This window comes from Vigna radiata, unplaced genomic scaffold (genome assembly GCF_000741045.1).
Source record: "Vigna radiata var. radiata cultivar VC1973A unplaced genomic scaffold, Vradiata_ver6 scaffold_315, whole genome shotgun sequence".
Taxonomy (NCBI): Eukaryota; Viridiplantae; Streptophyta; class Magnoliopsida; order Fabales; family Fabaceae; genus Vigna; species Vigna radiata.
The window spans coordinates 146,575-163,966 of NW_014542557.1; the positions used below are offsets into that span (position 1 = coordinate 146,575).

Genomic DNA, 17,392 nt, shown 5'->3' on the forward strand with positions numbered 1-17,392 from the left:
CTTTTTACGTTTGATTATATAGTAATGTGTTAATACTTTAAGTAAATGTTTAATCTGTTTATGATCTATAAAAAAACATTAATATCTAATCTATGTAAAAGTCGAATAATGTTTTCATTTTATTATGTATATATCTAAAATATTTGAAAAAACAAATTCAGATCAACCATATAGAAAGAAACATGATTAAAGATGAAACTTTGGTAAAGATATAATTCAAAGGCATTTAAAAGGGGACATGATCGATAAAACACGGCATCAAATATGGATATTGGATGGAAATGTATAAATGTAATTTATTTTTAAATAAATTTTAAATTATAAAAGGTAATCATATTATCTAGATAATAAGTTAAAAGCTATTTTTTCGATAAAATTTTGATCATAAAAAAGATAAGAATTAAAAAATGTATGATATTTTTTATTTTTCATATTCATTGTTTTTATACTTTTTACTCATATTGGCTTAAATTGAGATTGACAAGTCATTTTGTTTTTGTCTGTATTTTTGTTCTTTTGGTTTTGTTCGATATATTACTGACTTGACATCAATTAGAAGATCACAAACTGACTTAGTTTAAATTATTGTCAAATTCACTCTTTTGTTGTCACACGAAAGTTATTCATTTATTAATATAAATAGTGCTATATATCATATAACATTAATTACAAAATTGTATCATGTAAGCAATGTTTTTCAATTAATTACAAACACGGCCATTTTTATATGATTTATATTTAATGTCAATGAAGTTGTTTTTATGGAGGAAAATTAAGTTATTTCATAGCCGTTGTAGATTGAAATTAGTTTTTAGTTAACATTAACCAACACAAATATTTTTTTTAACATAAATTAAGATTTTTAATTAATTTCTCGATCACTATTAAAATTATATTTTTTTTAATTGTATAGAAAGAAAGGTAATAATAACACAATTCACTTCGTAATGAAAGTTTACTTAATTATCATGCATGTTTACGAACCATCACTGATTTTACATGAATAATATATATTTGATATTTTAATTTATTTTTTCTACTCCTTTGTCATGATTTCTCACCAACCTTACATATCCAAAAAGTATTTCTTTCTACGATTCTATAGTGTTCTTTATGTCAATTTTTTTCCGTTCTAAGTATGTTTTTTTTGTTTATAATTAAGCTCGTAAAAAAGCATACATGATAACCTTCACTATTGTTGATGAAATCTGAAATAAACATTTATTATACACTAAATATAGTTTAATACATACAGATTTATACCAACACGTGAGATAAGTGGGGTTGGTGAAGAGAGGTATCCAAAGTAACCAATAGGAAGAGTGCACGTGGCATCCCAGATCCTAGTAAGCATCAATCCTTGAGGATCTTTCACCGTGTCTGCTATAAGTACATATTTTGCAGATTATAAACAAATATTTACCTTTTTCATCCCAACCTTTATTTAATTCTTCAGTTTTGTAATTTTAATGTAACTTTTGGAAGGTTGACTGCACTCCTTATATTTTATCTTTAATATTTAGAAAAAAATAATAATATTATTGAATAATTTAAATGAATTGAATACAAATAATTCATCGTCGAGAAAATTTTCAAAATTTTAAAAAAAAAATAGTGTATAGAGGCATTTACAACTCACCCACCGAAAACACACATCTTAGATGTGTTCGTTCGTCACTTAAATCACCTATTTGTAATTCTTCATTCGAGTACACACTACAATCAACGCTGGAATTTTTTTCGGTGGGAAATCCATGTATAAAATTTAAATTAAATATGTAAGTAAGAGAGATAAATTGTTCAATCAAAATTAAAGTTTTACTTTAGATAAAAAAAATATAAAATATTATTATGTATTGTTAATGTACATAGATTGATCCGGATATTGATATGATTATATTGTAATATTTTATAATTTGATATTTATAAATGTAAACCGAATTTATTAATTTTATTATATTTTCTATTGTTTTATTGACATTTATCTTATATTCAGAGGCTACAAATATATATAAAAGAATGTTTGTAAGATTTATGAGATACTTATATTATCTCTTTATTAATATTTTTTTAGTAATGTAAGTATCATGTAGTCTTTATAACTGTTTTTTTTATTATTATTATTATTTTACCTTATTTTCAAGAAGTTCGTAATAAGACGCAAAGTTTTCTTATCCTTCAAGCGTTCATATAGAAATGTTTCACATTTTTAGTAAGAATATCATTTTTATATTTTAGATAGTTTAGTTGGTCTATTCGTCGTAAGTGAATTAAGATGAAAACTTTGTACAACAAAATTAAAAGGTCAATTAAGTGACAATTCATCAGTGTATATATGTAATGATTTTTAATAATTTAACTTTGAGATTAAATTAGAAATTAAATAAAGATGATAATTGAATAATATATGAAAAAAATGTCAAACATATTATTGAGATTTTATTCATCAAAAATAATTTTATAATCTCTTACAATTGTCTTGTGACTTATTTGTAAAAATCTAAGAAAAATTGACAATTTAGATGTGATAATGATTTAAAAATAATAAGATTAAATTATTTTAATATTAAAAAGTTTTAAAATAAATAGTTTTTTATTATAGATTTTAAAACATATTATCTTTATAAAAACTATTTTTATGAAGATCTTTGACTTAGAGTTATTTTTTTCTATGTTTACTTTGAATTGCAGTTCTACAACTCTATTAGCGATTACTTTCTTCAATTCAAACCATGTGGAATTTTAAAAATAATTTCGTTATATTGAAGTTCAGTTTAGAATTATTATAATAAATGTTTTACAGATACGACCTCCATATTTCTCTAATTTCTACATGTTTTTTATGTTCTTGGTTATTTGACATATCAATTAGATTACAAAACATTTATCAATTATCTAGTAAACATAAAATTCAATAAAATAAAGTTAGAGTGTGTTAAAAAAATGAATGGAGAGTTAAGAAAGAGTACTATAACACTATGTAATCTAACTCTAAATTAATCGTAAATCTCTTTAAAATGAGATATTAAATAATAAATATTAAAATCTCGATATTAATATCACGCATTTACGCTCATAATTTTTAAGTCAAATACATATTAACAGTATGTTTTCCAAATTTATTTTTGTTCACGTATAAGTACTTGTAATAAATAGTTAATACAAGTATTTTTAATTTGATCTTTGTAAAATGGTTTCACTTATGCATAAAGTATTTATTTATTTATTTTTAATTTGGCTCCTTATTTCTAACTGATTACGCGTATAAGTAGTAAAATGAAAATATATAATTTCTATAAGGATTAGATTCAAAATACATAAAAGACTAACAGTGTGAAGGATTATATGCGTATAACTATTTGTGTTTGTTAAAACTGATTTATAAGTGCTTATAATAGTAATGATATTTTATTTTTTTAAAACTGTAATTAGTAAAAATATTATTATATTATACAAATTACTTTTGTAAACCAAATGAAATTCAACCTAAACCAGATAATAATAATATCATGACACACTTTTAAATTCATTTGACACTGAATATAAAAGTAAAATTATCTAAAAATGGAAAGTTTTGTAGTTTTAAAAATAAAATAAAAGAAAGAGTAATTAAGGATAGTGTCAAATGAATATAAAAAATTTAGATGTGTGAAAGAATATTTTTCTAAACGAAACATTTCTTATTTTTAAACTTTAAACTTATTTTTAAAATATTCAATTATACAAAGAAACGGGAGTAAAATTAATAGAAGAAATGTTTAATTATTATGATTCGACATAAAAAGTTAAAATTAGTAGAAGAAAAGGTATTATAGACTATTCATTTACTTGTGATTTAATAGTATTTTTTATATTTTATTTAGAAAATAAATAAATAAATTTTGATAATATTTTGTTCTCTTTTTTCATGTTTTTGTAGTAATTGATTGCAATACTATTTCATACTTTCTTGTTAAAACCAGTCCTTATTTTCAAATATTTAATATTTTATAACATAATTTTCTATATTTAAAAAAGAAAAAAACGAAACACTGCATAACGTCATACCTATGGGAAAAAAATTAATTTAAATTTTTTGTTGAAAGCCAATGGTTTGAAACCATTTCTTCAAAATTTTCTAATTAATAATTGTTAGCAAATAGTTGATATAGTTTAATTTACTCAATTTTTTTTTTAAATTCCTCATAGGCATTTTTAAATATGTTTAGCTTAGTGGACTAAACTAATGATGTTACATAAAAAGAAGTATACGATTTATGATATTAATATCATATGTTTATTTCGATATAACTTTAAATCAAGTACTTTTTATTTTTTCTTAAATTTTTAATATTTTATTTTTAATTAATAGTGGACATGAATGAAAGATATTCTGGTATTAGAAATTTTGAGAGCAAGAAAAGTTTCTTGATAATTTGAGTATTTTTTTCATTCTATTGTTTGTGATTGTGATGTATTGGTGTTTTGAGTGGAATACTTGTTAAACTGTAGGGCGATTTTTTGCATATTTTTATTCATCTATTTTTTCTAGTTAGGGATAAAGTTCATCCTTATCAATGAATTTTCTCTTCAAAATCTTTGTATTTCTTTTGAGTTTTTGTTATCTTTTTCTGTGACATATTTGTTAGTCGTTCTTTTATTTGTAGATTCTGACGAGACTAGAAAAATTAGTTTGGGAGCATTGTTATTTTATTCCTTTTACATTGTCTGTTAATATATATATATAGTTAGCAAGAGACAGATGTGTAAAGATTTAATGGTGTTTGATCTACCTGTATCCAATGTACGTAGTCTGCCATCGATGTTAATGCTGTAAAGTGCTTAATTTGAAACGTCGTTAATAAAATTTCCGCAAAGCCCGAAAAAACAGAGAGGCCATATATAGAACCTAGGTAGCTACATTCTCACATACATATATATACAACCATGCACACACCAAGAAAATCAATTGAAAATTATCTGTTTAATTATCATGGCTGGGGGAGGGTTTGCATCAGGTTCAGGGGATGTCCAATTTGAGGCAAAGATCACTTATGGTGTCATAATATCCTGCATTATGGCTGCCACCGGTGGTCTGATGTTTGGTTATGACATTGGAATTTCAGGTACGTATGATACATAGTGGTTGGTTAGTAATGCAGCTATTTACTAACGAGTTATTGTTTTAGGTTTGATTTCAAGCAATTTAATTACTTAATGCTTTGTGAAATGAATATGAATGCAGGTGGTGTCACATCCATGCCAAGTTTTCTAGAACGTTTTTTTCCAGAGGTATACAAAAGGATACAGGAGCATGGAGTGGACAGTAACTACTGCAAATATGACAATCAAAGTCTTCAACTGTTCACATCCTCTCTATACCTTGCTGCATTGGTAGCTACCTTGTTTGCCTCCAGTGTCACCAGAAAGCTAGGCCGCAAATGCACTATGTTGATTGCAGGGCTTTTCTTTATTCTTGGAACTGTCTTGAACTCTGTAGCAAATACCTTGCTGCTGCTGATATTTGGGAGGCTATTGCTTGGTTGTGGTGTTGGTTTCGCCAATCAGGTCCTTGATTATATATGCATTCCTTTCCGTGCAATGTAAGTGTTTTGAAGTATAGTAATGTTCCCGATTCTTGACTGATTTTGGGTTTCATAACAGGCAGTGCCGGTGTTTCTTTCTGAGATTGCTCCCACAAGAATCCGTGGAGCGCTTAACATCTTGTTCCAGCTTGATATCACCATTGGGATTCTCATAGCAAACATTGTCAACTACTTTACTGCACAGTAACTTCAATGATCCTTATTACTGATCTGAATAATTGCAACTTTATTTATTCATTTATTTGACTGACTAGGAAATGCAGGATTAAAGGCGGGTATGGGTGGAGGATATCGTTGGCTTTGGCAGGGGTTCCAGCACTGATGCTAACATTTGGATCCCTGCTTGTGCATGACACTCCCAACAGTCTTATTGAGAGGGGTTTGGAGGATGAAGGGAAGGCTGTGCTGAAGAAGATTCGTGGTGTGGAAAATGTGGAGCCAGAGTTTCAGGAGATCCTTAAAGCCAGTAAAGTGGCTAAAACGGTCAAGAATCCTTTGAAGAGCCTCCTCAAGCGTCACAACCGTCCTCCATTGATAATTGCCGTTATGTTGCAGGTCACACAGCTAACTTATTTGTTTATATGCCTCAAAGAATTAATACACAATAATCCTAGACTAAACTTTCATTAATGTCATATGGTTTGTTACTTAATATTTTGTGGTGTGCAGGTGTTCCAACAATTCACGGGCATCAATGCGATCATGTTCTATGCTCCAGTGTTGTTCAGCACCTTGGGGTTTAAAAGTGGGGCTTCCCTATACTCAGCTGTGATCACAGGAGCCGTGAATGTGTTGTCGACCTTAGTGTCTGTGTACTTGGTGGACAAAGTTGGTCGGAGGATATTGTTGTTGGAAGCATGTGTGCAAATGTTTGTGTCTCAGGTGGTGATTGGGATAGTGCTAGGGTTGAAGGTCCAAGATTTCTCAGATAGCTTGAACGAAGGGCTTGGGGTGTTGGTGGTGGTGATGGTGTGCATATTTGTGTCATCTTTTGCATGGTCTTGGGGTCCACTTGGATGGCTCATTCCTAGTGAAACGTTCCCCCTAGAGGCTAGATCGGCAGGGCAAAGTGTGACAGTGTTTGTGAATATGCTCTTCACATTCATCATTGCACAGGCTTTCTTGTCCATGATGTGCCACTTCAAGTTCGGCATCTTCTTCTTCTTCTCCGCTTGGGTGCTTCTCATGTCATTATTCACACTCTTTCTAGTTCCCGAGACCAAGAATATACCCATTGAAGAGATGACAGACAAAGTTTGGAGAAACCACTGGTTCTGGAAGAGTTTTATGGAAGATTGATTCCAGGCCATAATTAATATATATGTATATATATACACACACAAGCACACCCATAACCTAAGTCAAGACTGAGAGAATCAAAATTAAATAAAAAATAGTGGAGTTATCATAATTGTATACTGAAGATAAACGCGATCGAATATATATATATATGTAACATGCTGAGTAAAAAAACATGTAAATTAATATTATATATTTTGAAGCATTTCTAAATCTAAAGACTTACCCTAATCACAGGTTAAATTTATCAAACGGATGATTCAAAATAAGTTTGTTTAGATGAATCACTTGTTACTCTAAAAACGTTCACTCATTTTACTTTTAAATGTCTAAAAAAGAAAATACTAATTTTGGGATTTAATATAAGTCTTTCGAGATTTAAAGAGATTCTACCAAAAAAGAGTAATAATAAGATTAAGTAATAATTATGAGTAATAATTATGAGTAATAATATAACTCACATAATTCCTGACATCCAATAATATTATATTCCTTAGCAGTAGAGCCCAATTGTACAATAAAATAATTTAGATGCTTGAAGGATTCACGGGAGACTCTGTGAATGACAAATGAAGGGAGCAAAAGGTGGCATTGGCCCACTGGATAAAATTTACAGCCTCATTTTTACCAGAGAAAGCATTACTACTCTTATTTCTATTTTATTTTTCAAATTCAATGATCTTATTTATTTTAAATAAGATCAATCATAACAAAATTTTGAATAAATGAAAGAATTTACATGTTAAATTTATAATGATTTTTTATATTAATTTATATTCCTATTGACATAATGATTAATGTATTTTTATTATCTACACAAATATTTATTATAAGAAGATTCTATTAAAAAAAATTAAAGACTATACTAAACTTATGATAAAGTTATATCAGTCAAAAAAATATCTATTATGAAAAGAATTATGATTTCATTCACAAGAATTATTTTATATCTTGAATTTCATATATCTATTATGAAACAAATTATTTATTATATTAAAAAAATCATCATTAATCAATCTTTTTCACATTTAAAAAATTCTTTAATTTTTAATTTTTTTAACATTTAATATTAATATTTTTTTGGTTGACTTGTGAAAAAATTCTTATAAAACCTGTAACATCTAATTTTAATAATATATAATTACTAAAAAAGCATCACACTTCAAAAATCTTAAAACAGATAATAAATATATACATACATAACGTACGTTATTAAATTAGTTATTTATTATTTTTTCAATGTACATATAACAGTTTTTAATATTTTTTTTATTAATTTATTGATTTTACACTTAAAGAAAGTAGTGAAACAAATGAAGATTTTAGAAGGTCTACCTCGACTCCTTTAAGTATATTTAAATCATAATAAATATTTATGATATCCTAAAATTTAAATATAAGAAAAAAAAACATTGTGATTAAAAAGAAAAGGTGAAGTTTATGAATGATACGTAAGTTATTAGGACAAAATTAGGAAATAAAAATAAAAATGATAATGATCAATGAAATATTGCAATGATGAAATGTTTACATATAATTATTGATTTTTTTTTTTATCTATCTAAATATATATGCATGTAAAGTTATTTATTTAATAAAATATATTTATTTTGTTCTATTTGCTTGAGGTGAATTTTATTCTATTTTTAGGTAGGTAAATCATATAATTAAGTGTAATAATCAGTTTATAGTGTCACGGATTGTGTGTGTGTGTGATATTTTGGTCAATAAATTTTAGGGTCATAATAAAATATTTAAAACTATGTATAATTTTAATGTCTAATCTTCCTACGAGTCTATTATAATAGTAAGATAACATAATTGAATTTATCTTAGTGCATGATTTCTACTTTGAATAAATATTATGAAACATTCACTCCTATTTTCTTACAAACAAAACTTCAGAAATGGTAGACATGACAATAGAGTTAGAACAATATATAACGAGAAAAACTTTCTATTTTTAAAATATTGATTATAATCCATATTTTAAACATTACCATCTTATTGGAATTTGGATCTGATCTAATATTTTTTCTATTTAAGTTATTTTTTTTTCTATTTTTTATCCGATGTATATAGAATTATTTTATACAAAATATATGATATAAATTATTCATTTAAACCCAATTTTTTGAAACAGAGTATCATAAAATTTTATATGTGATTCTAAGAATTGAATAGATGAATTGAGTCCAGCAAACCTGATATTCGATTATATATTTTTGTATTAAAATTTGATTATAAACCGAGACAAAGCTCCAACTACTCGATCTAACGTTTTTTGAAAGAAAGAAAATAAAATGTTATAAAAGTATGAAGCATTATCTAAACGTAAGCTACATTGCGGGAGAAAGCTGACTGCCAATCATCAACAAGATTCTCTTCTTGTGAACCATCAAGCCATGCTATTTCAATATTTAATAAATTTATTTTTTTCCTTCTAAAACTGTTCATTCCAATATCTTAATTTTTCTTCTTCATCACATTTCTCAATTGAATAATAATAAGGGAGTGCCCAATCGTGATATCCAACCAATACACTTTATATTCAACCTCATGCATGCATCTTTCATGCCTTTCCACATATTCTTTTGGACCTAGGGATCTTTTTTCTTCTTCTTATATTTCTCTTATAATTAATTAAAATATAAATGCAAAATGATAATAGATTAACAACTACAATTTCTTCCATTACTTAACTATCACTCATTCTCACACCATAACTACAACTTATTTTTTCAACATAATATTTATCATTTTATTTCATATTTATACTTCATTAAAATCTAATTAATATGTCATATCATTCTTCCATTACTTATTGTGTTTTTATACACCATGTTGAAATTTTAATTTCGATGATGAATATATCTTTGAGCATGTAGAGAAGTTATTGTGAATAAATTATGTTGGTGGGTGAGGCTGTGCAAGTGCACTGTGCACCCCTTCGATTTAAAGAAAATGTTAAGTATTTTTTTTTTTAATTACAAGCTTATTTTGTTCTTTACTTTTATATTTAAACTCATTTTTTTTTCTTTTTATAACTTTTCCCCACTTACTTAAGGTCCTTGATAGACCATATTCACTATGTTAAATAACATCTTAAAATCTCTCATGATATAACTATTCAGAAAAAGAATGATGTTACTAAAATTTTTTAGTTGACATTGGATTGAATCTAGAATTGATTGATGAGATGTATCTAAAATTTAATAAATGACATTGTCTTGAATCTAAAATTGATTTTATGAGATTTTGAAATATATTAATTCTTATATAAGAAATTAGTGAATCATATTGAAAAAATTAATTATGATCTTTAAATATATGTTAAATGTTCAATACATAATAAATAGAAGAATTTAAAATTGTTTCATATAAAAAAGGTTTTTAGAAGTCATAGTATTTGAATATCTTTGAACTCAAAATTAAACTAAAAGTTTATCCCATATGACTGTACTGTAAAAGAATAACATACTTCTTGTAATGAAACTTTTAAACAAAATTGATTTGAGATATCATATTAAAAAAATGATTTTGAAGTTTTTTTAACTTGAATTGTACAAAGATATTTCAAAAAGGAAAATGAAATACGTCCAATAAAAGCTGACAAATATATACATATTCAAAACTTGAAAGAATGTTTAAGAAAGTGGAGAATGAGTTTGAACTTTGAAATAAAGGGTGAGAAAAAATAGTATAATTTGAAAGTATAAAAAAAAGAAGTAAATCACCATATTACCTTTCCATGTAGAAGGAAGTTAACAACATGGCACATTGCTAATCTATAGTTTTATGTAATTATTTTTTCTATATATTTGTTGATCAAACTGTAAAGTCTCGTGTCAAACATCCATAAATACTCATGTACACTATACAATTTTATGAAATATTATATGTTTTTACCCATTTATATCTCTTTTTCTAATGACTTATTATTATTTTCATATAAATTTATTGTTTAGAATTTTTTATTAAGATAAAATGGAAAGATCGACCACTTTTAAAGTATTAGTAGTCCATATGGCACCACTTCCAATATAACATCTTAAGAATCAATGTTTATGAATTTTTATTTCTTTATATGATTTGTACTTGAACTTTTAACTAGTAGTTGTATTCTCAATAATTGAGACAAAAGAGTTATTAAACTTTAAATAAAACAACTATTAAAATCCAAAATTTTAAAAATCTTATTTGTTGGTAAAATAGTTTCAAATAAATAATGTTAGCATTATCAAAATTCTATTTCGAATCAGTTTATTTTCAAATTACAATGGTAAACATTAATTATCTTTCAAACTAGTTACGTCGAATATTATTGCTTATTTTTGAATTAATTGTTAAAACCCACTTTTCAAGTAGTTATGTTTGAAACTGGCGGGGATATTTTGATAATTGTTTTTTTTTTATGAATTATTAAGTTTATTTTGTGGTATATATAGAAGAGTGAAATAAAAAAGTAAGCAATACAGTATAACCCACAGTGGAGAAAGAAAAGAAGCTTTAGGTATTTGTTTGTTATGACATTGATGGATTAAAGAGACTAAACTATGATTCCGAGAAAAATCACGGAAAGAAAGGGAGAAAGAAAAGGCAAAGTGAAACTCTTTCTCAATGGTTATATAAATCAAAGTGCATGGAAGTGAAAGTAAAAACATTAAAGTGCTGAAGTGAAAAGCAGCTTCTTAATTATCTTAAATAACTATGACTGGTGCCAATGATTTTGAGGCAAAGATAACTCCAATCGTCATCCTTTCCTGCATAATGGCTGCTACCGGAGGTCTTATGTTTGGATACGACGTTGGTGTTTCCGGTAATAATCTTTTTACTCTTTTATTTGACGTGTAAGTAGTTTTGGAATATCCATAAAAGATATAAAAGGAATGAATAAAGATTTTGATATTAGAGTTTTGGTGAGTTGAATCAGGTGGAGTGACATCGATGGGAGCGTTCCTGAAAGAGTTTTTTCCAGAGGTGTACATAAGGACAGTGGAAGAGAAAATGTTGGAGAGCAACTACTGCAAATACGACAATGAAAAGTTGCAACTATTCACGTCGTGTCTGTACCTAGCGGGTTTAACAGCTACATTTTTGGCCTCACACATAACTCGGAAGCAGGGAAGAAGAGCCACCATGTTGATAGCAGGTTTCATCTTCATTGCTGGAGTTGTTTTCAATGCTGCTGCTCAGAACCTCCTCATGCTCATCATTGGCAGGCTCTTACTTGGCTCTGGAGTTGGTTTTGCTAACCAGGTTCTTTTTTCTCACAATTCATCATTTCCTTCACTATTTTTTTTAATTTTTTTTAAATTACTCCTTAATTTTAGAGATTAATTTCACCACTCATTCAAAAATTTATTCAATAATATTCTATTTAATAAATTTATTATATTAATTTATCTACTAAACTAGACCAAAAAAGAGACAGTTGAGAAATTTTATTTTCTCTTCTCAGTGAATTGACGTATTTTAGTAAAACATAATTAATAATAGAAATAAATAATCTAAACTTTAATAAGATTAAAAAATACAAGTACTTAATATCGTATTCAACTATTTAAACTTTAAATATAATAAGGATATTATTATTATATTAAATAATTTAACTAATTTGATCAAAAAGTGTATGAATTAATTGAAATATTCTTCTAAATAGGAAATCTTTTATTTATAATTTAAAAAAAAAAATTGAAGAAAAAATGTTCCTTTGGGATCTATCCAATTGATACATCACGAATCATGGTATCCCATGTGTAGGATAATTCGTATTTGGTTCAGGTTCATGTCTGTAATTATTGAACAGAGCTATGGTTTCATTTTCCTGTGGACTTTAAAATCATACACTGACACAAGTATACGTCTTTATCATATACGTGTATGCTTCTAAAATTAATTCAATATAAGTATTTCAGAAAAATGAACAGTAGAACTTATATTTAAAACAAGTTAATAACGTATCTCGGAACGTGTGGCTGTTATTTATGTTGATATTGACTTTCACAGTTATTTTACTATAAAAGTAACATGTAAAAGATGTTACGAAACGTTACCCTTTTATTATTTTAATAAGATATTTATAAAGATAAAAGCATATTTAAAGGTTAAAAAGGAATAATTGATTGATGTTCTAAGTTAATTTTGAAAATGATACAACAAAAGTATATAAATATTACACTGACACATAAAAAAAGTTTGAACATATAATTAAACCCGTCCTCAAAATAATTTAAAAATAAAAAAAATCAAATATTAAATGTAAGTCAACATAAACTAAAATTAAACATCATTAACACATTTTAACGTAAAAATATCATTGTTATGACGGAGATATTGCCATATAGATCGTGTCCCTCTTTAAAGACAAAAATAGGTTCTGTAGTTTTTACTAGGCGTGTATCTGTATTTTATTAACCAGAGATAGAGGTGGCCGACATATCTGACCAACCCAAAGGATTAAAATTTATAAAGATAATGACAAAAAATAAAATAAAAAATGCAGAAAGGGCATTGTGATGATGTAACAGACACGAATGTCCCCACAATGATATGAAAGACTTTCTTGGCATTCACTTTCAGAGTTTTTCTACTCTCACTTCAAATTCCAACCCACCTTTCAGGCATTAAATGTTCTTTCTATTTCACATTGATGGAAATCACTCCCTATTTTCTCTCATTTAATAATATGAAATCACTTCAATTTTATGACCAAGAATCTCTCTTCTTTACATTGAACTTGTTTGTGGTGCTACTTTTTTTTGCAGCGAAAGCTAATTCAATTTATCATCATGAACAAAATAAATAACTCTTTGTTGCTTTAATTTGATTTGATGATGGCAGGCCGTGCCGGTTTTCCTTTCAGAGATCGCACCTTCAAGAATGCGAGGAGCACTGAATATAATGTTCCAGCTGAATATCACCCTTGGCATTCTCTTTGCCAACCTTGTCAACTATGCTACCAACAAGTAAGTTTCCTGTGTTCCTGCTCCCAATTCCATCACTTTTGTTGAATGGATCATATGATTTGTGTTAAAAAACATTAAAATTACTGTTATAGAACAAATCATAGCCATTAAATAGAACCTTAACTAATCTCCCTGTGTTACTACTCATGCCCAAATGAAAGCATCATTAGAGAGTGGTGGTGGTTAAAATTTTGAAAAAATTGATGGTTTAATTGGAGTAGTTCTCCAAAGAGATTCTGGTGCATAGAAAACCAGCAGAATTACCATTTATATTACACCTCTGGCATACCCAAAAGTCAAGCACATGCTTGCCCACAATGCTTAGGGTTTTGGACCCATTAATGGTTCAAAGGAGAAGCCTCTCAAGCAAAGCAAGTGTATAGGCTAAAGTTGCAATTGCCTGTTTCTCACCATACAAATAAAATCCCTTCTCTAAGAAACGGGTGACCCATATTTTTTTTTTTCATAGTATTTTAGATGGAAAAGAAACCATAACTTGTCATTCATGATTTCATCAATTGCTTCCTTCCCATGAGTCTTGTTTGGGAAAGGCCTGCTTGCTTGGTCCAGGCCCAGAGATGAAAACTTTCATAATGGTTGAAAATTTGTACTGACCCAAAACTTGGAAATATATTAAAAATATTTTATAATGAAAATCTTAAAACATTAACATTTAATATTTTTAAATCAAGAAACATTCATTTAAAGATGTATAGTATAAAAATTCACAGAAAGATTTTCTTTAATAAAAATATCTTTAGCTAAGATTTAGAACTATCTGGATAATTAAGCTTTTTATTATTTCACTCAGTACAAACCTCTCACTTTAGAAAAAGGTTTTGAGGTTGAGTCAAACTTATAAGCTATAATCAAGTCAATGGTAGAGAAAGTGTGATTGGTTTATTAATGATGTTGTTGATTGTTGGTGGTGCTGACTATGTATGAGAAACAACAGAATCAAAGGTGGTTGGGGTTGGAGGTTATCTCTGGGTTTGGGAGGCTTGCCAGCGGTGTTTCTGACCTTGGGGGCTTTCGTGGTGGTGGACACCCCAAACAGTCTCATTGAGCGTGGTCACTTGGAAGAAGGAAAAGCTGTGTTGAGAAAGATTCGTGGCATTGAGAACATTGAGCCTGAGTTCTTGGCTCTTGTTGATGCATGTACTGTAGCTAAAGAGATCAAACACCCTTTCAGGAATATACTCAAGCGCAGCAACCGACCACAACTCCTCATTTCTATTGTCCTCCATGTCAGTGCTGTCTTCTCAAATACTTTCTTATCAACTTCCTTTGTTTACTTTTTTCTTATATGATTAAATAGTATATATGACTGGGAAACTCCTACCTTCTAAGTTTTTACAAAAGATATAACCTATTTTAAATTTTCAAGAGAAGTCTAGTCTTACAAACATAATGTTTCATGTAACCAATTATAGCCTTAGCTCTAGACTAAATTGTTGAAACTTTTTGGTATAAAATTGTACATTCACTCTTTTCCTAACATATTTGAAACAATGTTATTCTTAGGTGTATGGATATGATCAATTGAAATTTACTAATTTATCTGATTGATTCTTATACCGTTTTGAGTATTTTCCAAAACCAGGTTTTCCAACAGTTTACTGGCATCAATGCCATTATGTTTTATGGCCCGGTTCTGTTCAACACATTGGGATTCACGAAAGATGCTTCACTCTACTGTACTGTGATTATTGGTGCCGTTAATGTGATCTCCACTGTTGTCTCAATCTATTCAGTGGACAGACTAGGACGGAGAATGCTGTTATTCGAAGGTGGAGTTCAGATGTTCTTGTCTCAATTTGTTATTGCTGTTATAATAGGAATAAAGGTGAGGGACCACTATGAGGACCTATCAAAGGGTTTTGGCGTGTTGGTGGTAGTGATGGTGTGCATTTTTGTGTCTGCATTTGCATGGTCATGGGGCCCACTTACTTGGCTTATCCCGAGTGAGATCTTCCCTCTGGAAACTCGCTCAGCGGGGCAGAGTATTGCTGTATGTGTCAACTTGCTCTGCACATTTCTCATTGCACAGGCCTTTCTCTCAATGCTATGCTTCTTCAAGTTTGGAATCTTCTTGTTCTTCGCTGGATGTGTCTTGATCATGTCTGCCTTAGTGCTTTTCCTGCTTCCGGAGACAAAAAATGTCTCTATTGAAGAGATGACAGAGAAAGTATGGAAGCACCATTGGCTGTGGAAGAGGTTTGCCGAAGATGATTCTGTTAAAGAAGAGAAAGTAGTCACTGCCGATTGACCAAGTATAAGTAAGATTCTTCAGAGATTTAACCTGCTTCTCAGATATAAGTTAGACAAATTCTGCCAATAGTTTGGTTTCTCAAATGAGTATATTAGACTCTATGCAGTGTTTGGCCAAATTTGGTCGTTACAGTTTACCATGTTAGTACTCCCACTTTGTTAGTGTCATGTGTCTGTAACACTGTAATGCCACTTAATTGTCCTGTTATGCAAGTCATATAAGGTGTACTATGTTTGTATTTTTGTTCTCCTTTGTTGGCTTTTTTTCAAAAAACAAAAAGCCTAGTCCTGGCATATTATTTGTCTTTTGCTTAAATTTATTTTTGCATATTCTGTTTTTTCTTTCTTTCCTGCAACAGCCAATAGCACATGTCAACAGTAATTTTGATGGAATTAGAAGTGGAAAAATTTAGTCTAAAACAATTAACAAACATTATTAACTTTGACGCATGGTTGGTGATCTGTGGTAGGAGTCATGATGTTATTTTATTACATAGCACCAAAAGTGAATTAGTAGTTTCTTGATGAAGCCATTTGGTAGAAAAAATACACTAAAATAGGTTATACCAACCGCAAGGAAGACAATATAGACTGACGGGAATACATACTACTAACCCTATGAAACCTTAATTACGTTGTTACTTGTGAATTCCTCATATTTGGTATTAATGTAGCTTTCAGTTGGAGGTTGTGTAAAGTGAGTGTCCTGCTTAATGCTTCTCTGATGTGCAAAGTAATGAGATCATCAAAAGAAAACAATATATGGTGGTTGCCGTTTATAATGACAGTCACCAAATTATTTGTTACCAATGAGAATACCATTACTCAAAATTTAATCAAATGAGTATTTTTTCATTATGCTACTTATATTTAGTTCATTCCTCTTCTGCAGTGTTATACAACTGTCAAAAAGATGAAGGAGTTAACTGTGTCAGATAGCTTACTGATACTGTAATGAAGTAAAAGAAAACGAGTAAACAAACTTTACTGTATTGTCAACATTTTAAGGATTTCAGTTTGTAAAACAACTAGCTGAATCACCCTGAGTCAGCATGCAAGTTTAAAAAATGTTCTTGCTTTTGAATATTTATCTTTGTTAAAATAACTATACGTTTTTTTGTTAATTTAAAGAAACATAAGATTAAAAAAATATATACACTGAAGAAATGCATACTATTTTCTGTCTTTTTTTTTCATAAGGAATATAACGTTAAGACTCTTTACATGCTTCATATACTATTTTGACCTACATTTAATAATAATAAAAGA

The 17,392-nt window shown here is 28.5% G+C and overlaps 2 protein-coding genes across 2 annotated transcripts; both read left to right on the forward strand.

The window, feature by feature from the left end:
- The first annotated feature begins 4,944 nt into the window (after positions 1 to 4,944).
- On the forward strand, positions 4,945 to 7,036 carry LOC106780403 (sugar transport protein 13-like). The gene is made up of 5 exons (XM_014668685.2): positions 4,945 to 5,105; positions 5,225 to 5,547; positions 5,644 to 5,768; positions 5,849 to 6,140; positions 6,255 to 7,036. The coding sequence occupies exons 1-5, from the start codon at positions 4,973 to 4,975 to the stop codon at positions 6,882 to 6,884; spliced, it is 1,503 nt and encodes a 500-aa protein (XP_014524171.1). The 5' UTR covers positions 4,945 to 4,972; the 3' UTR covers positions 6,885 to 7,036.
- A 4,487-nt stretch (positions 7,037 to 11,523) lies between these two features.
- LOC106780385 (sugar transport protein 13) lies at positions 11,524 to 16,439 on the forward strand. The gene is made up of 5 exons (XM_014668669.2): positions 11,524 to 11,703; positions 11,818 to 12,143; positions 13,728 to 13,852; positions 14,808 to 15,099; positions 15,456 to 16,439. Exons 1-5 carry the CDS (start codon positions 11,595 to 11,597, stop codon positions 16,119 to 16,121), a joined length of 1,518 nt encoding a protein of 505 aa, XP_014524155.1. The 5' UTR covers positions 11,524 to 11,594; the 3' UTR covers positions 16,122 to 16,439.
- Positions 16,440 to 17,392: the final 953 nt, after the last annotated feature.

Coding starts and splice junctions, on each gene's coding strand:
- LOC106780403 (XM_014668685.2), top strand. CDS start 4,973: ATGGCTGGGGGAGGGTTTGCATCAGGTTCAGGGGATGTCCAATTTGAG. Junction 5,548..5,643: donor GTGTTGGTTTCGCCAATCAG/GTCCTTGATTAT, acceptor GTTTCATAACAG/GCAGTGCCGGTGTTTCTTTC. Junction 5,769..5,848: donor GTCAACTACTTTACTGCACA/GTAACTTCAATG, acceptor TAGGAAATGCAG/GATTAAAGGCGGGTATGGGT.
- LOC106780385 (XM_014668669.2), top strand. CDS start 11,595: ATGACTGGTGCCAATGATTTTGAGGCAAAGATAACTCCAATCGTCATC. Junction 11,704..11,817: donor ATACGACGTTGGTGTTTCCG/GTAATAATCTTT, acceptor GAGTTGAATCAG/GTGGAGTGACATCGATGGGA. Junction 13,853..14,807: donor GTCAACTATGCTACCAACAA/GTAAGTTTCCTG, acceptor GAGAAACAACAG/AATCAAAGGTGGTTGGGGTT.